The 23,214-nt window shown below is 44.0% G+C and overlaps 1 protein-coding gene across 1 annotated transcript in view; it reads left to right on the top strand.

Moving 5' to 3' along the window:
* Positions 1–4,009: 4,009 nt before the first annotated feature.
* The window catches only part of iqck (IQ motif containing K), a gene marked incomplete at both ends in the record, with an annotated part of 59,422 nt that continues 40,217 nt past the window's right edge, over positions 4,010–23,214 (top strand). The window contains 8 exon segments of the mRNA XM_084329133.1: positions 4,010–4,034; positions 4,129–4,247; positions 4,768–4,897; positions 4,994–5,014; positions 5,017–5,090; positions 7,877–7,929; positions 8,146–8,223; positions 9,302–9,386. Coding sequence (XP_084185259.1) covers positions 4,010–4,034; positions 4,129–4,247; positions 4,768–4,897; positions 4,994–5,014; positions 5,017–5,090; positions 7,877–7,929; positions 8,146–8,223; positions 9,302–9,386 — 585 coding nt within the window.

The following is a 23,214-nucleotide window of genomic DNA, read 5'->3' on the forward strand; positions in this document are numbered from 1 at the left end:
TACCCTCCCACTCAGGGCATTATGGGGTAGAACACATAGTAGCATACTACAAAAACCTAGGGGTCCGCAAAGACAACTTCAAACTGGAAATGGTAACAACAGACGAGGTACTCAAAAAACTGAGCGCCCTCCAACCTAACAAGGCCACTGGCCATGACAATATCCCCTCCAAATTCCTCAGAGACTCAGCAGCCGCCATCACCCCAGTCATCACACACATAATAAACCTCTCCATAAAACAGGGACACGTCCCCAAGGACTTCAAAATAGCGAGAGTGACCCCTCTGCACAAAAAGGGCAGCAAATTAGACCCAGGCAACTACCGCCCTGTTTCTATTGAATGAATGAATGAAAACTTTATTTAACAGATTGCAGAATGGGTACAATACAGTACGGCTCAATACATACAATTGTTAAGGGGATGCAGACCAGAGACAGACGTTTGTCTTGTTTACATCAGGGTCCCCCATTTTCAATTCATAGTGACATTTATGACATACACAACATACATGACATCATGACATACAGGTATATAATAATAATGGATTGGATTTATATAGCGCTCTTCTCTGACTGACTGTTGCTCTGACTCAGAGCGCTTCACAGAGTCCATTATTCGTTCATACACAGTCATACCGGTGGTGGTAAGCTACAATTGCAGCCAGAGCTGCCCTGAGGCAGACTCACGGAAGCGTGGCGAATAATCAACGCCTACGGCCCCTCCGACCACCACCAACATTCATTCACATACATACACATTCATACGAGGCAAGTAGGTTAAGTGTCTTGCCCAAGGACACAACGGCAATGGGATGGACATGGGCTTGAGCGGGATTCGAACCACCAACCCTTCGATCATTGGACGCCCCGCTCTACCCCTGAGCCACGCCGCCCCACTGTTACATTTGTGACATATATGATATGCAAATATACAGTACTGTTACCCATAGATCCTGACAGAGAGTATATACATTATGATGGGGAGGAGACTGTACATTAGGAGGGGGTGGGTGGGTGGGAGAGAAATATACATACGGTGGGGAGAGAATATACATACGGTGGAGAGGAGACTGTACATTAGGAGGGGGTGGGTGGGTGGGAGAGAAATATACATACGGTGGGGAGAGAATATATACATACGGTGGGGAGGAGACTGTCTATTAGGAGGGGGTGGGGGGTTTGGACATTTACGGTGGCCAGTTTCGAATTGCAGCCTCCCGTAGGTGCTCTTTTAGAGCGGTTTTGAATGTGGGTAGGGATTCCCATTCCTTTACAGCTTTGGGTAGGGCGTTCCACATTGATGTGGCATAATTGCGAAACGTGTTTAGTCCCTTGTTTGAGCCGAATCTGGGTTTAACATGATTTGTTGAGCTTCCTCTGGTGTTGTGGTCGTGGTATTCACTGACCTTTGGGAAGTATTTTGACATGTACATGGGTACCTTAGTCGTATAGTGTATCTTGTAGACCAGGCCCATTGCAAGTTGCTGTACTCTGTCGTCTACTCTAAGCCATCCTAGGTAGTCAAAGTGGGCAGGGGTGAGGTGGGTTCTAGGAGTAAGGTCAAGTAGTAGTCTGACCAGTTTGTTTTGTGATGTTTGTAATCTTGTTTTTAGCACCTTTGAGGTGCTTTGGTACCATGAGGTGCAAGCATAGTCGTAGTACCCTTGAATGAGTGCTCCTGCCAGAGTCTTCAGGGTATTCTTGTTTACCAGAGAGGAGATCCGGTACAAGAATCTAGTTCGTTGGTTGACTTTTTTTATTACCTTGGATGCCATTTTGTCACAGGAAAGATTTGCCTCTAGGATGGACCCTAGGTATGTAATTTCATCTTCATCGAACAAGAACAAGTTGCAGTCACAAGCTGACGACATGTCATTTGCATATATTAGGAACAGTAGCGGTCCTAGTATGCTTCCTTGTGGAACACCACAGCTCACTGTGAGGGGGGGGGATAGAGTACCGTTTACCTCCACCATCTGTTCTCTCCCCTCAAGGTAGGATTGCATCCAGCTCACTGATAAACTATCAAAACCAATAGCTTTTAGCTTGTCAATCAGAATGGAGTGATTGACAGTGACGAAGGCCTTTTGTAGGTCCAGCATGACCATGCCACAGTATTTGCCCGCGTCCACCTCTTGTTTGATGTGGTCGTTCAAATAGAGAAGGCATGTGTTGTCAGTGGAGGGGGATGTTCTGAAGCCAGATTGGAATTCGTAGATTAGAATTTCCATGACTTTCGAGATGGAGGTAAGAATATGGCACCCCTAAGAACCACCAGCGTCCCACACTATTTGTCTAATTGTCTATTTTTTTTATTTAATTTTTTTAATTAAAAACGAGGGTTCGAACATCCGTTCGAAAAACCCTGACGAAGTTTGAATCACTTTATTCAAATTGAGGATTTAGTTTGAGGATATAAAAAAAAAGAATTTATAAAATTATTTTATTTTAATTAAATTTCTTTAATTAAAAACAAAGGTTTGAACGTCCAAACCCTGACAAAGTTTGAATCCCAAAAACAGGCTTCGGGGACAGCCTTACCAAACATAGTATTTATATTATTCAAATGGCACTCAAACATGTTCCGCTGTGATGTCACAGTATGATGTCATAATAGTACATTCTTTTTTTTTTATCCACTTTTTCTCCCCATTTTCTATTTTTCTCCCATCCCAATTTCGTATTATCCAATTCTTCCCTCCCCACTGGTCGGTTGTAGTGAGGACAGAAGCCTTGCATCATGTGTCCCCTCCGGTACACGAGGAGGCAGCCTGTCGCATCTTTTCACCGCAGCAGCTCGAACTCTCAGTGGCGAGGAGTAACGCGTGGGAGGCTCACGCTGCCCCCGCTACTTCCTGCTTCCGCCGCACCGGCGTCACCAAACCGACCTGTAGGAGTCGCTGTTCACAACGTCCAATCCCCACCCACCGGCTTTCCTACCCTCTACACTTGCCCATTGTGTTAGTATGAACGACCGGCCAGCCGGTAGCAACGCCGAGAGCTGGGCTCGAACCCAGCGTCTCCTGCGTCAGTGGCGAGCTCCTTGCCCACTGCGCCAATCAGCCGCCCCATAATAGAACATTCTAGAACATTTGTTATGTCACAGTATGATGTCATAATAGCACATTTGTGATGTCACAGTATGATGTCATAATCAAACATTCTAGAACATTTGTGATGTCACAGTATGATGTCATAATCAAACATTCTAGAACATTTGTGTATCTATTCAACAATTATCTCAGAAGATCTCATTGGGCATCTTGAAACAGTACTGAACAGTACTGAACAGATAGACTAAACAACATAGATTGAAGCCTGCATTTCTCAACCAAGGTGCCTTGCCTACCGTTTTGCTGTGGAAAGAGACAATACAGAGACAATACAGACCCTCTCCCGTTGGCACATTTAGTCCCCTAATATGGTAAGAGTATAACACTTTAGTTTTCAGACACAAGGGTTAAATTATTTATTTGTTTCTTGGCAGATTTAACATTGAACTTTTGACAGGGGAGATGATGATGCATTGCATGGTAACATTAGCTAGCTAACATCCACATGTTTATTTGTATCACTGACCCTTTCTCTTTCTTCCACTGTCCATCTTGACATCAACGTTAATTGACTTTCGCTCTATCTCTCCCGAGTCCCTCACTACCTGGCTCACTGGCTGTTATTCTGCAGAGTGCCATCTGCCATTCCATTCGCCGTCTCCGCTGTCAATCAGTTGTATCGCCTGGTCCCACCTCCACCAATCACATGCGGCAGTGCGGCTCCATTTGTGTGTGTGTGTGAGCCGCGAGAGGGAGATAGTCAGAGAGATAGTTCTCCAACTCTGTCACAGACAGTGAAATCCTGGTTGTTCCCCACCCACCTAGGTTATCTAACTATCGCGCCACCGCAACTAGAAACAATGGCCTGGCAAATTCTTAATTTTTATTTTTTTAAATAATGTAATTTTTTTTTATCTGTGCAGGCCAGGCCACCAGGAAAACTCCTGGTGCTCCCGATGGCCAGTCCGGGCCTGTGTGAAGGTAAGATGATTTCTAATATATTATACTGTACGCTCTTGGCAAAAAAAAGAGCCAAATGTAAGTTACACTCTACGCCGTTTTAACTACTTTAAAGTGTATGAAGCTGAGCAACCCCGGCACCCCAACATCGAATGGATAGACGGCAGTTCTGGGGACACTCAATACTGCGCCAGCCAGCACTCCCCAGTCTTCTATGGGCTCGCCACAGCTAAGGTCAGGCCATTGAGCGATTGTCAATTCAATCGAGGAGGAAATTACATGAATTGATTGAAAATTGTATTACAGATTGCAGAATGGGTACAATACAGTACGGCTCAATACACATTATTGTTAAGGGGATGTAGACCAGAGAAATACTTTCGTCTTGTTACATCAGGGTCCCCCATTTCAATTCATAATGACATACACGACATACAGATATATACACGACATACAGTGCTGTTACATTTATGACATACAAATACAGTACTGTTTAACAGAGATCCTAAAAGAAATATACATTCAAGGGGGAAGAAACTGTACATTGGGGGGGGGGGGGGGGGGGGGGGGGGGGGGGGGGTTGGACATTTACGGCGGCCAGTTTCGAATTGCAGCCTCCCGTAGGTTCTCTTTAAGGGCGGTTTTGAAGGTGGGTAGGGATTCACATTATTTTACGGTTGTGGGTAGGGTACAGTATGTTGTAGAATCAACAACATGGAATGCATGATGGTGTCCATGATCACTGCTCTCTTAGGTTTTTGTGGACGATGATCCCGTGAAGAATTTTGCCCCCCTGCTTTGCCAGCCTGCACTTGTTGGCTACTCTGTCTTGGTCAGGCGTCCACCCTCATGTCAAACATTGTCCCCACCGCAACCACAGGACCGTAAGTCTGCCCTGCTGGATGTGTTCTGTTGTCTAAATGCCTTTGTCAGTTCAAATCTGTGTGGACTGGAATCTGGACTGTGTGTGTGTGTGTCAGGTTCTATTACCAGGTTCCTGGAGGGAGTGTATTCCCGGTGTTGTTGCCTGGACTGGAGGCCATGCTGAAAGAGGCCCAGAAGCGGCACTGTTTTGAGGTCCTGCCAGCTCACCACACATGCAACCAATTAATTTAACTGCCAATATGACGATATCCCTTTTCATACTGCACTTAACCCAGGGGCTAACTGTGTTCTTGAACCATGGATCACTGGGCTTTTAGCCCCAGGCTACTGTAGGGTAAGGCCTGGTAGGCCTGGGTTTACCTCAGGTTAGCTGCTCTGGAGCAGGGTAAGCATTGACTTTGCAGGGTTAACAATATCGTTCTAGAACATACAGTAGCTTGGCCTAGGCTAACTGGTGCAGTGTGAAAAAGGGATGAATGATGAATCACCCATGGGTTAAGTGTTAGTCCAGAGCTATGGATAACCCTGGGTTGAGAATATACAGTATATTACAATACTTTTACGAGAAATCACACAGCATTTGAACAGTTCCCTATTCTTAGATTTGTTGCCCTCATAGTGATTGACATCTTGTTGTCATGTAATTCGCACCTTTATGACTGCTGCTCTCTATGGGTGGGTTGATTGGCGACACCGTCATCCACACACCCCACAACTGCACTAATAAAGTGTTCTTTCATTGTTAATCCCGCTCAGTGGATTTTTTCTTCTTTTCATTGTAATAATTTGTCTTTATTAATTTGTTCTTTTTTGTCCTGCCTGGTAAATAATAAAGCCTTAATACATTATTATACAAATTAATTAATGAATAACCCCAAATAACATGGATTGCATTTATATCTTTTATCCAAAACACTACTTATGTCTCGTATTCACTCACACAATCACACACCAACGGTGGAAGCGACCATGCAAGGTGCCAACCTGCTCATCCGGAGCAGTTAGGGGTTCAGTGTCTTGCCCAAGGAGCCAAAATCGAACCGGGAACCTTCAGATTACCAGACACCAGCTCTACCTCCTGAGCCACCGTCGCCCCTATACAATTGCAGGCACCACCATTAGAGACCATAATGCAGTGCATTTTAAGAGTTCATCACCATACTACATTCCAGTGGCGGTTGGAATGCCCCACGGGCCCTGAGGCGAGATTGACAGCTCGGGCCCCCCCCCCCCCCCCCCCCCCACACACACACCACCCGGCACCCGGGACATCCCTCCCTCCTCCCACATGTGCGCAGCACGCACGTTAATAAGAACGCTTCAATAAGGATGTACACACTGAAAATCGTTTAATGGTCCACTCCAAAACTGTACAAATATATAGCCCATAGGTCTATGACTCTATGATATATCTATTCTAGGCCTATGTGTTTGCCAGAAAGGTCCATTGAAACAGAATAGACATTCATATATAGTAATTAGGCCTATTAGCCGCGGGGATATGATCACAACAACAAGAGTCACTTTTACATGCTGCTGAAATGTTATAGCCACCCGTAATATTCTATACTCAGAATGACATGAGCGGGATAATAATTTATGTTGATATCATCATCACGTTTCAGATTATTTGACATCGCGTGACGCAGCATAACAATTACGCAGCACAGCAGATGATCGATCAGTATATATAGTCGCCAAAATCATAAAGATTATGCATCAGAAGAACTGTCCTCTCGTTGTTTTAAGCACCGGAGTTATAGATCTGCATTTTTCGTGACGAGGAGAAGAGGCTCCTATATCCCCACCGAGTGGATATACTTTTTACACATGATGGGATTTTATCATTTAACGGACGCTGTATTTCTTTTTTTGGATAATGCAACGTATCTCTGCAATATATTGTTGAAATGTTGAATCACACACAACAGTCATTTCTATGCTTTTTTTTTTATTTATTTTTTTAGACCTGTGTTTTTATTACCCGGCGCGCACACATGCACGGAGATAGCTGTGTGAATAAATGAAAACTTTATTTAACAGATTGCAGAATGGGTACAATATACAGTACGGCTCAATACACACAATTGTTAAGGGGATGCAGACCAGAGAAAGACTTTCGTCTTGTTTACATCAGGGTCCCCCATTTTCAATTAAATTCATAGTGAACTCGCATTATTACCGTAAAGGTTGTTGGGTGGTGATGCTGATGTCCGACACCACCGGTCCAGAATGATGTCCTTATTTGTTGTCGTCCGAGGTTGAGTTTCTGATCCCAAATAAGATATTTGACGCTCCGTTAATATTGTATATTTGTCCACAGTCCGCCGGGTGGAAGAGCGCAGTAGGTTCTCAATGGAGAAGGACGAACCCCGCAGAGAAGAAGGTGGACCGTAGTACCGAGAGTCTGGCCGCGCTGCTTTATCGTCGAGCATGTTGTGTTTATTATGATGTATTCCTGTTATACCGTCTTTTCAACCGTCTCTGAGCCCGGTGTGTAGAGTCATCATCATCACCATCATCATCACCATCATTATCACCATCATCCGGGTGTCTCTCTCTCTCTCTCCCGTCTCCCTCCATCATCAGCGAAGTCTTCTACTAACTGAACCATGATGTCGAGTCCTGCCTTTTTTTAACCCTTTCACTGCCACGCGACAGAAGGTTAACCCTTTACATATCTGTAGCGTATAGGAGGGCCCGGGGAAACAAGAGACATAGATACACACCACCACCAGTTTGATTTAATACTTTAATAGTTTGTCAAACACCGCCACGCGTGTTTGGCGCATGGCGCAATGCAGTCTGTCGATCCAGTCCCACAAACGGGAACTCCATTCAGTCCCGGGCCCGGGCCCCCCCATCCCCGCGGGCCCTGAGGCGACTGCCTCGCCTGCCTCGCCTATATCGCCGCCGGTGCTGCATTCATTGAATGCTGCCAGTTTGCAAAGCTGTGATTCCTTTCCTTTGTATTTCAGAGGAGAAGAACGTCATTTAACCAATGTGACTTCCTAACGGAGTGGCTGTACAAGTGAGTTCCCCACCCCTGTTTTTTGTATTGTATCTTTCAACTCAATGTTTTGGCTGCTGTGTCTGAACCAGCTTCCACCCCTTTAAGTGGCATCAAACATCACTGTTACTATTTCAGAGTGAATGAGCAAGATGTCTCACTCAGAGTTTGAAGAAAGCCATGTGTGCTGTTGTTGGATCTTTATAAGGTGCTGTGTGTCATCTTTCTCCTGTACAGCCGGAATCCCCGCAGGGAAGGACAGGGTCCAGTGGACTTCCACGACATCCCCTTTGTCAAGGATTGGCTCAGCGTCCAGTGAGTGGCACCGCTGTCTGTGATGCAAGCTTTTTCACTTATAACTGCATCAATGAAAACCCCTTTACTGACATCCTTCTCTTGCAGCCCAGGGAACACCCTTGTATCACAAAGACACTGAGATACTGAATGTAGAAACTTAAAGGAACACATCAACATGATGGGAAATTAGATTACTGTCTTCTCCAGAGTCAGATAAGACTGTGACCCGAATATAGAGATGTTAGCTATAGAACTCAGACCATATTATTTACCCAGGGAGATTCCCCATTTTATCATGATGGCGGTTTACATCGCCTCCTCGGCAAACCCAACTGCTCCGTGTGACGTCATCCACAGCGCGATTGCATGTCTTGAGACAAAACATCCGAAACCTCTAATCCTCATCTCAGGGGATTTTAATCATGTTAAACTGGACAAATCACTACCAGACTTTACACAATATGTCAGCTGCCAGCCACACCAGGGAAAATAGGACCCTGGACCTGCTGTATGCCAACATCAAGGAGGCGTACAGCTCCGCACCACTACCACAGCTGGGCCGGTCGGATCACAACCTGGTTCACCTCAACGCCTGTTATGTGCCTCTGGTCAAAAGACAGCCTACGACCAAAATAACAGTGAGGAGGCCCAAGAGTCACTATAGGGCTGTTTTGAGGTTACCGACTGGCAGGCACTCTATGAGCCCCATGGTGTGGACATCGACAGGCTCATGATTCGTTCAATAAGCTGGATGCGGATATGGACCATCTAGCCTAGATGTTGGCCAAAAACACCTTTCTGAGTTTTAAGCTAGGCTAGTGGTCCATATCCGCTTACATTAATTTGTGCTAAGCTAGGCTAACTTTTTACTGAATGCACAGAGAGGAAATTGGATAACTTTTGAGTACTGAATGCACAGAGAGGAAATTGGTATCCATCTTTTTATCTGACTCTGAAGAAGACGGTAAGTGCATTTCCCATCATGTTGGCGTGTTCCTTTCAGTTTTTCTTTATGCGAGTGGAAGAGCATTCCTACCTAAACACACACACTCACATTTATTTTGAACTAACTGACGCATCCTTCTCTCTCTCCCAGTCCCAGGCCTCCCATCCCTCTTTCTCTGCTGCTGACAGAGGAGCAGGCTGCTCTCCTCATCCAGTCTTTCTGGAGGGGTTACAAGGTGGGTTGGACAAAGCGTTGGATTATAGCCCGTCAGGTCAGATGGTGACAGTGGGTGGAGATCTGGGATTAAAAGGAATGGATCTGACACAGTTCCCATCCTACCGTGTTCAAAAGCAAGACGAGCCTAGGCTATGCTGCCCCATAAAGGCTAACCACAGTAGCTACACTAACACTGAAACTGAGAGAAATGGCTTCAATGTTTTTAAACAGTCCGGTCAAATCTGTTGTACTGTAGGTAGAAAAGTGGTAATGCACTTATTGAATAGGGATTCATAATTTTGATGCCTAAATGCCATGACAAAAATGCAGATACTGCACTCTGCCTTTGTAATACCTTAAACAGTTATATAGGTAAGGCAAAGTGCAGTAACTATGTACAATTTGAATGCCTTTTCAGTTTGAGGAAAACTACCATTTTGTAGTTACTGCAATTTTTACACTAGAACAGAACAAGATTGAACCAGGACATTTTGCCCACGAGATAAAACCGATATCCAAAGGTTCAATTTCAATCATAACTAAATCTGGACCAATATTGGAGTTACTGCAGTTACTCAATGAGCTGCCTCCACCTCAGAACAGCTCATTTGAGTTTATACCTCCAGGTGCCAACAAATACACCGGTGTTCACAAGTGTCCAGCTGTGTAGCATGGTACACCTAACACAAGTGTCCAGCTGAGTAGCATGGTACACCTAACACAAGTGTCCAGCTGTGTAGCATGGTACACCTAACACAAGTGTCCAGCTGTGTAGCATGGTACACCTAACACAAGTGTCCAGCTGTGTAGCATGGTACACCTAACACAAGTGTCCAGCTGTGTAGCATGGTACACCTAACACAAGTGTCCAGCTGAGTAGCATGGTACACCTAACACAAGTGTCCAGCTGTGTAGCATGGTACACCTAACACAAGTGTCCAGCTGTGTAGCATGGTACACCTAACACAAGTGTCCAGCTGTGTAGCATGGTACACCTAACACAAGTGTCCAGCTGAGTAGCATGGTACACCTAACACAAGTGTCCAGCTGTGTAGCATGGTACACCTAACACAAGTGTCCAGCTGTGTAGCATGGTACACCTAACACAAGTGTCCAGCTGTGTAGCATGGTACACCTAACACAAGTGTCCAGCTGTGTAGCATGGTACACCTAACACAAGTGTCCAGCTGTGTAGCATGGTACACCTAACACAAGTGTCCAGCTGTGTAGCATGGTACACCTAACAACATGTAGCATGGTACACTTAACAACATTTCAAAATGTAACAGTGGTTCTCAACCTTTTTGATGTGTCACCCCTAAAAACAGAGGAATACCTTTTTGCGACCCCCAACATGGTCAAGCATAGACAGAATGTTCAGGCTATTTCAGTTAATGAATCATTGGAGGAGGGATTTAGACTTCAAATATTACTTATTTGACAAGTAAAAAACATCTGTAGCAAAGATTGGTAACATTCTTTTCGATATTTTACTTTACGTGCCAATATCATATTGATACACTGGTGCCACTGCCAAGTATCGATATTTACACTTTTTTAAATAATTCTTTTGCTTGACAATCCCATTTTGCTGCAATAAAATGATTGGAGTGAGGTGAACAGACTGAAAACATTATCCTAATAGATAAACCAGATGATGTACTGTATATATATTTTTATTGCAGATGTTGACCGATATTATTTGCAGTTGAAAAAAGGTAAAACATCGCAATATATCGCAATATTACAATATCGTGCCTCTAGTATCGATGACGATACGGTGGCGCATTGCGAGCACTGCTGCCTCACTGCGACAACATTCAAATCCAGCTGGGGGGGTTTTGGTTATCTTTCTGTGCGGAGTTAGCATGTTCTCCCCAGCGTGTTTGGAGTTAGCATGTTCTCCCCAGCGTGTTTGGAGTTAGCATGTTCTCCCCAGCGTGTTTGGAGTTAGCATGTTCTCCCCAGCGTGTTTGGAGTTAGCATGTTCTCCCCGGCGCGTTCGGGTGAATTCCTGGTATACGTAAATACACAGGCAAATAAAAATATTCTAATTCTAATGATGTGCGCGGGTTTCTCTTGCCGAGTACAATAGCTGACCTCCTGCATCTCTGCAGCAGCCTCTTGGATAATCCTGTTCTTTCAAAAAGCCCCATTCCCACTCATGCCGCATTCTCATTGAACAGCTTGATTATGTCATCTGTGATGCTCGGCTTAATTCCTGTGTGGGTGTTCTAGTCTGTACTGTGGTATAAATAGACACATACATACAATGACACTACCAAAGGCAACAGTGGCAATACACCAAGACACACATACACCAAGACACACATACTGTACACCAAGACACACATACACCAAGACACACATACTGTACACCAAGACACACATACACCAAGACACACATACTGTACACCAAGACACACATACACCAAGACACACATACTGTACACCAAGACACACATACACCAAGACACACATACTGTACACCAAGACACACATACACCAAGACACACATACTGTACACCAAGACACACATACACCAAGACACACATACTGTACACCAAGACACATACACCAAGACACACATACTGTATACCAAGACACACATACACCAAGACACACATACTGTACACCAAGACACACATACACCAAGACACACATACTGTACACCAAGACACACATACACCAAGACACACATACTGTACACCAAGACACATACACCAAGACACACATACTGTATACCAAGACACACATACACCAAGACACACATACTGTACACCAAGACACACATACACCAAGACACACATACTGTACACCAAGACACACATACACCAAGACACACATACTGTACACCAAGACACACATACACCAAGACACACATACACCAAGACACACATACACCAAGACACACATACTGTACACCAAGACACACATACTGTACACCAAGACACACATACTGTACACCAAGACACATACACCAAGACACACATACACCAAGACACGCATACAGCAAGACACACATACAGCAAGACACACATACACCAAGATACACATACACCAAGACACACATACACCAAGACACACATACTGTACACCAAGACACACATACACCAAGACACACATACAGCAAGACACACATACACCAAGATACACATACACCAAGACACACATACACCAAGATACACATACACCAAGACACACATACACCAAGACACACATACACCAAGACACACATACAGCAAGACACATACAGCAAGACACACATACACCAAGACACACATACACCAAGACACACATACACCAAGACACACATACAGCAAGACACATACAGCAAGACACACATACACCAAGACACACATACACCAAGACACACATACAGCAAGACACATACAGCAAGACACACATACACCAAGACACACATACACCAAGACACACATACACCAAGACACACATACAGCAAGACACATACAGCAAGACACACATACACCAAGACACACATACAGCAAGACGCATACAGCAAGACACACATACACCAAGATACACATACACCAAGACACACATACACCAATGCACACCTACACTAATACACACGTACACTAATACACACATTTACCAAGACACACATACACTAATACAACACACATACAACAAGACACGCATACATCAAAACATGCATACACCAATTTATACCACGACACACATACAAGCACTCAGCAGTCAGCACTTTGATGAACATTGTTACTCAGCTGATAGAGTTGTACCCTTCCTGCTGACTTGTCGTACAAAACTTGTAAGTCGCTTTGGATCAAAGCATCAGCTAAATGACTAAATGTAAATGTAAACATACACAAAGACACACATTCACCAAGATACACATACACCAATACACACATGCACCAAGATACTGTACACATACACCAATACACACATATACCAAGACACACATACACTAATACATAGTAATAGTAAAATACGTAAATACAGGCAATACAATTATAGTACAGTAGAAAAGTAAAAATAGGCAGTGTAAACAATGTAATTAACTCTGAATATACGCATCTGAGCAAGTAGGCAGTGTGATCAAAGGTGGCCCCCTGCGGCATTTACTGTAGGTGACCAGTGCCCCAGTAGGGGCCAACATTTAATCCCTCTGTCCTCCATTACAACACAGTCTGTAACTCCTCCCTTATGACATCAGGTGGCAGTAGTGTGCCACTCTGTGATTCCCCCTCTCTGTATTTATCAGCACAGAGAGAGAGAGAGAGAGAGAGAGAGAGAGAGAGAGAGAGAGAGAGAGAGAGAGAGAGAGAGAGAGAGAGAGAGAGAGAGAGAGAGAGAGAGAGAGAGAGAGAGAGAGAGAGAGAGAGAGAGAGAGAGAGAGAGAGAGAGAGAGAGAGAGAGAGATGGTAGCACTGCTGTCTCGCTCCTCCAGGGGTCTGAGGATGGCGAGAGCCACTAAAGTACAGGCTGTTTGGACTGTTTTTGGATGGATGGAGGGAGAGGAGGAAAAGGGCCAATGATATATATGAGGGTTTATATTCGGGATGATTGAAAATGGAGTGAAATACTAGCCTGTGTTTGGATATGGATGATGAGGGTTAGAGAGAGAGAGACAAGGGTTTAAAGGGAAAATCCACCCTAAAATATATTTACAGTTTTGTTATTTCTTTAATATTGTATGACTCATTTTTGCTTTGTGAATATGAACAAGTCTCTCCTTGAGCCGAACGTCAGAGAGACAAGTCGTCGACAAGACATTTCGACAGTATCCATGGTGATTTTACTGGGATATGGGTGCATTTTCTGATTCAGAGCTGTAAGCCCCACATTTAAATAAAACTAATTTGGATGTAATAGCTCAAACAAAAATTCTATGATCCCACAAAATCGGTCACCGATTCATTGTCAATGAACCAACTCCAAAGAGTTGATTGATCACAAATTCAACTGTTGATGCTCAGATTTCCAGCTTAGGGAGGCAGTTGTCATGGTTATAGATGTTGACTGAACTGCCCAAGATCATTGGAATACCACAATGTACATTCTGATATAGGGTGGATTTCCCCTTTAAAGTGCCCACGATATGGCCTTAAGAAGTCTCCCTTTTGTGATTTGTTTTGAGGTGTTTCTGAATGAAATAGGCTGCTGGAGCAGCTCTAGACGCTGGGAAAGATTCTTGATTTGAACATTAACCAAAGATAATGGCAAAATGAATCGTGACAGCAATGTTCACCTTCACTCCATGACTGTGGAGAGGGAAGAGAGTTGACGATATAAAACATTATGAGTATATGGGATGTCATTACTGAGAGTACAGATTCAAAACTACTTTTACTGAACAGTATAGACTTAGACCATTAGTTTAACTGAACAGTATATAATTAGAACATTACTCAGTGTACAGTATAGACTTAAACCGGACAGAATTTATTGACATATAATACATTACATTTTGACATGTTACATGTAAAAAATAGCAGAAATTCCCATTGCTCGTGATATTGTCTTTTAGTATTGGGGATGCTGATAATGATTCTAGTACAGTTCTGCAGCATACAGTAAATAGGGTATATTTTAGGGAGGGATATTTTGGGTGAGGACTTGGGGCAAACCGTTGAGAGGCAGTGGACTGTGTAATGGTTGCTGCCATCTTACCTTGGCTTTAGAAAAGCAGGAGTAACAGCCCCATGGCCGGCCGAGCAGAGGCAAGGACAGCGGCGTAAACACAGTCAACTGTGAACCACAGAAGTGTGGGATGCACTGATGCTCTGCAAAGTGTCACGCCTCACAGGAGTGTGTGTATGTGTGTGTGTGTGTGTGTGTGTGTGTGTGTGTGTGTGTGTGTGTGTGTGTGTGTGTGTGTGTGTGTGTGTGTGTGTGTGTGTGTGTGTGTGTGTGTGTGTGTGTGTGTGTGTGTGTGTGTGTGTGTGTGTGTGTGTGTGTGTGTGTGTGTGTGTGTGTGTGTGTGTGTGTGTGTGTGTGTGTGTGTGTGTGTGTACGCATGTGTGTGTGCACGCATGTGAATGTCAGACAGATGTACACTGTGTATGAAACTATGCAGAAAACATCAACACCATTTCCCTGGCTTCTTCTTCTGCTCCCAGCTCTTGTCATCCATCCATCACACACTTCCTTCCTCTGTCGTTCAGTATCTCATGTTCTCCTCTACACCCCCCATCCTCCCTCTCTTTCCCCTCCCTCCATCTCTTTCTATCACTGTCTGTCGTTATGTAACCTGCCCTGACGCAGCGCTGACTGCAGAGGCGTGTGTGTGTGTGTGTGTGTGAGAGAGAGAGAGAGAGAGAGAGAGAGAGAGAGAGAGAGAGAGAGAGAGAGAGAGAGAGAGAGAGAGAGAGAGAGAGAGAGAGAGAGAGAGAGAGGGTCCTTTTGTGGATTTGATTTTTAGGGTTTTTATTATTATTCACCTTCCGCCACACGTAACTCAACATATGCGTCACTTTTTATGCAATTCGGCATGCTGATAGACCAGCAAAGGTTACGTGATGACACAAAAAAGTGGAATGAACAAACCTCATGATAGCGCAGAGAAGTGTTGAAAATGCAAGTGGCCGTATCTCATCCATATACAGTAGAGATGTGAAACTGAATCGTATACAGTAGAGATGTGAAACTGAATCATATACAGTAGAGATGTGAAACTGAATCGTATACAGTAGAGATGTGAAACTGAATCGTATACAGTAGAGATGTGAAACTGAATCGTATACAGTAGAGATGTGAAACTGAATCGTATACAGTAGAGATGTGAAACTGAATCGTATACAGTAGAGATGTGAAACTGAATCATATAAGATATGTGAAACTGAGCCATATATAGTAGAGATGTGAAACTGGCTACAATTATGTATTTTGTCACAATGAACAATCTTTATGGGACAAGTTATGCATTTGTTTGTCCAAGCCAGCTGAACAAGCAAAATACATGCATGACCACATGCACATCGAAAGTTGCTCGGATTACTTTGTTTCCAATACGGAAGTTGTTCTGTAATGTCTGTCCATTACATCAAAGGTTTGCAGATCACTTACAAAATGCCAGAGAAACAGCCATTTACATTCTTTACATGAATTGACCATAGAGTCCCATTCATTTTATGGCAATCTTTTCACATGTTCTTATTTTTTTCAGTTCACGAGTCATAACATCAATATAAGTGATTTGGCTTCACCCGTGTATTGGCTGCTTGCTGCTATATACTGTATATTTGATCCCTCCCTCATTTATCCATTTCATTGAAATATGTTGTGGACAGGCGGTTAGGTGGTCGAGCGGAGATTGCGTTCGTCACCAGCCCCGGAGCTGTGAGCTTGGTTCGCCTGTTCGAATCCAGCTCACAGCTCCGGGGTTGTCACCAGCTTGGCTGGCCGTCTGCACTGATACAATTGGCTGTATCAGAGGGTGGGAGAAGCTGGCGGGGTGGGTCCGGGTCGTTGTAAACAGCGACTCCTACAGTTCGGTCGGGGCGCCTGCTAAGCGCGGATTGGACGTGAGGGGGATAGTGTGGTCCTCCCACACGCTACGCCCTCTCAATGAGAATCCGCGCTGCCAGGTGAAAAGAAGCGGTGATTGGCTGGACGTGTGTCGGAGGAAGCACGTGGTAGCCTCCACTCTCCCAAATGATCTGACTGTGGGGGGTAAAGCGCAGCGACCAGGAAGGGACTGGGAATTGGCATACGACTAACATTGGGATGGGAGAAAATCGGAGGAAAATGGAGGGGGAAAAAGACCAATAAAAAAAAAAAAAAAAAAAAATGTTGTGGACTCTGCAGTAGAAACACACACACACACAGTCAGTCACACACACACACACACACACACACACACACACACACACACACACACACACTCAAGCCCACGTCTTCCATCCAGACAATGCGATTGTCTCTTGTTTCTCTCCAGTGCTATAAAGAGCTGCGAGGTCTAAACATATTACATAATCTTCTTTGCACACTATGCGATAGCCCAGCTTTAATCCACTCATCCATGCCTGCTTCTGTACTACACACACACACACACACACACACACACACACACACACACACACACACACACACACACACACACACACACACACACACACACACACACACTAGTTAGGCTGAGAGAGCAGTGTGAGGCTGTATAATAAATAGGCATTCCAATTAGGCAGTCGATGGGGATTTTAGTGAGGTGGTTGTGAAAAGAGAGAAAGGCTTTTATGGTAATAGATAGATACACTGTTCTAGTTTTCTGCTCTGTTTGCTCTCATTGGAGAAGGGGAGATTTGTAGGAATACAAGTTCAAGTTTCAAGTTTCTTTATTATTTGTCATACAGAAATACAGAATACTTTGCATGAAATGTTTCTTTCTGTTTCGCTCCTGAGAGTGTGCTAGATAATAATAATAATAATAATAATAAGATAGTATAAATAAGTATAATAAGTAAAAAAAATAGAAAGTCAAGAAGTCAAGTAAACACAAGTGTAAACAACAATTGTTCAGTACACCTCTATATACAGTATGTACATCTGGTACAAAAATGGTGAGGTATAGCTTAGCTTGTGGTGCCACCGTTGTGGTGGTGAGGTGCAATAAGGAATAAGGAATGAGAGATGTGCAATTCCCTTACCAATAATATAAATATAAAGTGTAAAGTGTAAAAGTGTAAAGTGTGATAAAGTGGGTGCTACAGTGTGTTGTTAATTTAAAGTGAGTGTGTGTGCTGTGGGTGTGTTGCTTGTTATTGTTCATTGTTCAATCATTGTTCATTGAGCAATCATTGTTCATTGAGCATCCTGATGGCCTGGGGATAGAAGCTCCTTCTGAGTCTCTCTGTGCTTGCCATGAGACTCCGGTATCGCTTGCCTGACCGCAGCAGTTCAAAGAGGCAGTTGTTTGGGTGGCTGGAGTCTTTGATTATTCTCTTAGCCTTGCCCATGCACCGCTTGTTGTAAATGCTTTGGAGAGTGGGAAGCCCCCCTCCAATTGTGCGTTCGGCTGAACGGGCCACTCTCTGTAGTCTGCTGCGGTCTTGTGCAGTGCTATTCCCAAACCAGGAGGTGATATTGCCAGTCAGGATGCTCTCTATTGTGCATGAGTAGAAGTTCTTGAGGATCTTCTGACTCACGTTGAACTTCCTTAAGCACCTAAGGAAGTAGAGGCGTTGTCGTGCCTTCTTGATAACACTGTCAATGTGTGTGGTCCATGTCAAGTCCTCGGATATGTGGAGTCCGAGGTACTTAAAACTGTTCACTTTCTCAACCGTTGCCCCGTCGATGCTGAGGGGGCTGTAGTCCCTGACCCCCAACCTCCTAAAGTCCACAATCATCTCCTTTGTTTTGCTGACGTTCAGGGAGAGGCTGTTCTCTTGACACCATCCCGCTAGAACCTTAACCTCCTCCAGGTAGGCCCTCTCGTCATTTGCACTACTGTGTCGTCAGCAAATTTGATGATTGTGTTGTTGTTCCGCTGTGCCACACAGTCATGTGTGTACAGGGAGTAGAGGAGGGGACTCAGAACACAGCCCTGGGGGGCCCCTATGTTGAGAGTGATGGATGAGGAGGTGCAGTTGCCTGCTCTCACCACCTGGGGTCTGCCCGTCAGGAAGTCCAAGACCCACTGGCAGAGGTCCCTGAGCTTGGCTATGAGTTTGGGGGGGACTATGGTATTGAATGCTGAGCTGTAGTCGATTAATAGCATTCTCACATAGTTCCCCTGCCTCTTGTCCAGGTGTGATGCTGCTGTGTCCAGCACATGGGCTATGGCGTCCTCCGTGGACCTGTTGGGGTGGTATGCAAATTGCAGGGGGTCCAGGTTGATGGGGAGGGAGGAGCAGATGTAGCCCTTCACTAGCTTCTCAAAGCACTTCATGGCTATGGAGGTGAGAGCTACAGGGCGGTAGTCGTTGAGGCAAGCAGGCTTGGATTTTTTGGGTACAGGGATAATGGTGGACTACCAGATGAATAGTTATAATCTCCTCCTGACTCCTCTCTGTGAAAGGCTTCTAATACATAAACAAACACAAGACATTAAATCAGTGTAACATTTAGGAAGGCGGCGGTTCAAATCTAACTCTAATGTAGTCCAAATTTTTTTTGAAATCTTATTTGAGGAGTTTCTCAGTTTTTCAAGGTTGAGATGTTGCATCACATCTCTCAGCCACTGAGTCCAGCTTGTGGGTCCAGCTCACTGAGTCCAGTGAAGGAGGATCAATCTCTGTGCAACGTGACACATTTTTGTTATCTGGAGAGACTATCGTTGTCATCTCCTACTACTAGACCAAAAATAGCTATCAAAGGATCTGGGTGGATTTCCGTTTAGAAAACAAGAGTGTGTTAGAGATGCCGGTAAAAGACTGCAGTTGTCACAGAATTTTAGAGTTTGCCTTTTGAAAATGCAGGCGATGCAGCACCTCGAATTGAACAAGGCCATGTTGAGCACAGATTGAGGCCGTATGCACTCCTTCCAGGGCTTCTCCCCAGTTAAAGCCACTCCCAAATCCTCCTCCCATGCAGATTGTATAATCCAATGATGGGTTATGTAAATTGGACAATAAATCATATAAATGATATTGCACCCCTCCTTGAAGGCTCAAAGTAAAACAGAGATTGCATGAGTTGCAAATTGGGGAATTTCTGTGTTAAAAGATGTGTTGAGCCGTACTGTATTGTACCCATTCTGCAATCTGTTAAATAAAGTTTTCATTCATTCATTACCTTTAACACTTTGAATGCCCAGCAGGGGGCGCACATTTAGTGCTTGAATGCCCACATCCACTTCAATGTTGGCATTAATATCGCCTAATCTATGTTTTAAATTATGGCTATGTGTCTAATCTGCCCGTCGCATTATCAATGACCTATTTCCAGTCAACATTGTCGAAGCAGATTGTTTTTTTATCGGTTAATTTCCGTTTCATAGCATTTAGAAAACCCCTCGTTTTCACGGAAAAAATGAGGATTCCATGATAATCGCCCCGTACTGTAATATTCTAGAACGTTGTCATTTGTCTGCCTATTTATGAATCGTTTTCAAATAAATGCTAGATTATCGATAGTATATGTGTACGTGTGCACGCTAGTGCCGCGCGCTGAAAATCGATTCTCTCAGTTCCTGATCGCTCTTAGAGTCAAACAGCCATATCACAAAAAAAAGAAAAAGCTTATATCTCCGTGAAAACGGGTCTGATTATCCTAATACTGGTAAAATAAATTCCTTACCTGAGATCAGATGGTATCCAAATGGATTATTCCAATTCCTGATCGCCATTCCGAAAATCGATCCTTTTATTGATCCACCGCGTATACTGTAAAAACACATAATCCCCGCTGCTCTGAGGGTCCAGCATGAAGCTGATCAACCCGGTCACATGAGTGAGAAGTAAAATGTGGAATCCGTTTTTTTTTTTATCATTCATTTTCATTGAGTCCAATCGAAAAAGATGAATTACCATCTGGGAGATGATAGGGGGCGCTTTTTTCACATCTGAGCGCCTGGGGTGGCTGATTTTCCAACGGTAGACTTGGTTGATGAAATATGAATTCAGATCGCTAATAAAAAAAAGAAAAGAGAAAAAACGAATATTCTCGTTATGGGCATTCAACCGGCGGGGGGTAAACCCAAGAAAACTCGGGTTGGGCATCCAAAGTGTTAATATAACTGGATATGGGGGAGCTCCAGTAGCTCACCACGTACCGCGAGTGCCATTTCGGCGCCGGGGACAACCGTGCTCGTCACGGATCTGGGGTTTAGCAAGTTCGAATCCCGGACTGCAGCCGTGCCTTTCCCAGAGTGTCTTCCCCCCCATCTGAACCCTTTCAGCCTGTTTCTGTCGGTCATCCTTGACCAGAATAAATGCGATAAACGTATAAAAGAGCCAGGGGAATGGCCAAAGTTTAAAAAAAAAATATATAACTGGATATGGAGCAATTAGAAAAAATGGGATTGTGGTAAATAGAATTTATTTTGCAGCTGTTCAAAGGTAGGAAATACTTAATTTATATAAAGGGCCTTCATCTAATAATGGCTTATTATCTATGCCATTGCTTTCCCATATACCAAAAGATTCCTTCATAATTGAGGAAAAAGAGGTAGCTGGGATAAGATAAAGATAAGACATTCCTTTATTGATCCCCTTAGGGAAATTCGGGCGTCATAGCAGCATGGGGAGGGGGGGGGGGGGGTACAGTAAAGGTATGAGCATGGTAATAGTAGAAGACATAAATATAGGTAATAAGTTAACATTATAGTGAAGATAAAAGCAAGCAGTGTAAATATAACTATCTCTGAATATACGTAACAATTTGAGCAAGTAAATGTGCAGATGAGGGTCTGTATGCCCTATCAGTTATATTATACATTACAACAGATATGGGCAATAAAACACTTATAATCTGAATATACTATGAGCAAGTAAGGTAAACATTACACACAAGTGCAGTATACATAAGGTACCCTAACTGGCATGATGTACGTCATACGTTATATGTTATAGTCTGCAGTTTAGATTTAATATATATATGTATACTGTATATATATAATAAAACAGGGGTGTAGTTTTTCTTGATATTATACCTTATTTTTAAAGACTTACACTAGGATTATTCTTAACACAAGTCAAGTCAAGAGTTTTATTTGTCACGGCATACGAGTATACAATGAAATGCGGGTGGTCTTGCCCGCAACGATGTGCAATACAGTGGTACAACATATAATAGAATCCAATACAAAAAACATTGTGCAATAACAGGTAACAGGCAACATGGTGTGACATCTCGGCATTTGTACATAGTTATTTACAGAGTATATAGGACATGCTAGGTAGCTTTGGTAGTGCAATACACTGTTACTGTTGCTAATACTAGTTTAAAGTGGCCTTTCCTTTTGGCAATAAGTGTGGGTGTGTGCGGCATGAGTGTGTGCCCGCTCATGTTAAAGTGTCAGAGTGGCTGCTAGTGTGTGAGCGTGCACAGCGTGCGTGTCGTGTGTGTGCTCATGTGTGCTTATGTGTGGATAGTTCAGTGTTCTGTGGTACTCAATGTTCATTGTTCAAGACTCTGATGGCCTGGGGGAAGAAGCTGAGCCTAAGCCTCTCTGTCCTAGTAGCTGGGGTTCGCAGGCGTCTGCCTGACCTCAGCAGCTGAAACAGGCTGTTATTGGGGTGGTGGGGGTCTTTCATTATTCTGCAGGCTCTGGATTTGCACCTCTTGTTGTATAGAACCTGCAGGGGAGGTAGTGCAATACCCGTGGTACGCTCGGCTGAGTGCACCACTCTCTGTAGGGCCTTCTTGTCCTGTGCCGTGCTGTTTCCATACCAGGCAGTGATGTTTCCGGTCAAGATGCTCTCTACAGCTCCTGAGTAGAAGGACTGGAGTATCTTCCCCGATACTCTGAACTTCCTTAACTGTCTCAGGTGGTAGAGGCGCTGTTTCGCCTTCTTTACTACTGTGTCTATGTGTGTTGACCATGTCAGATCCTCTGAGATGTGGACCCCCAGGTACTTAAAGCTGCTCACCCTGTCAGAGGCATATGTGAGAACAGAATAGCATTCAGTCAAATTAATTGGGTTCCATTTGTACCCATGCATGCTTATCAAAATTAGCCAAAAAGGAGAGAGCACAAACATTACACACCCAATAATACAACTGCAAGGGTGGTAATCCCATTCCCCCATCTATTTTTGACCGCTGAAAATAAGCTTTTGCGGGGCAAGCATCTTAGCTAGACAGTGAGGAGTTTACCGTATAAGTATTTGGGATGATACTTATGTACAAGCAAAACTTGAGGGGACATACTGTACCATATCCATTCTGTGTTTGAAAGCATATTGAAAAGAATAAATGGC

The sequence above is a fragment of the Notolepis coatsorum genome, assembly GCF_963971535.1.
Source record: "Notolepis coatsorum genome assembly, chromosome: 14".
In the NCBI taxonomy this organism is placed as follows: domain Eukaryota; kingdom Metazoa; phylum Chordata; class Actinopteri; order Aulopiformes; family Paralepididae; genus Notolepis; species Notolepis coatsorum.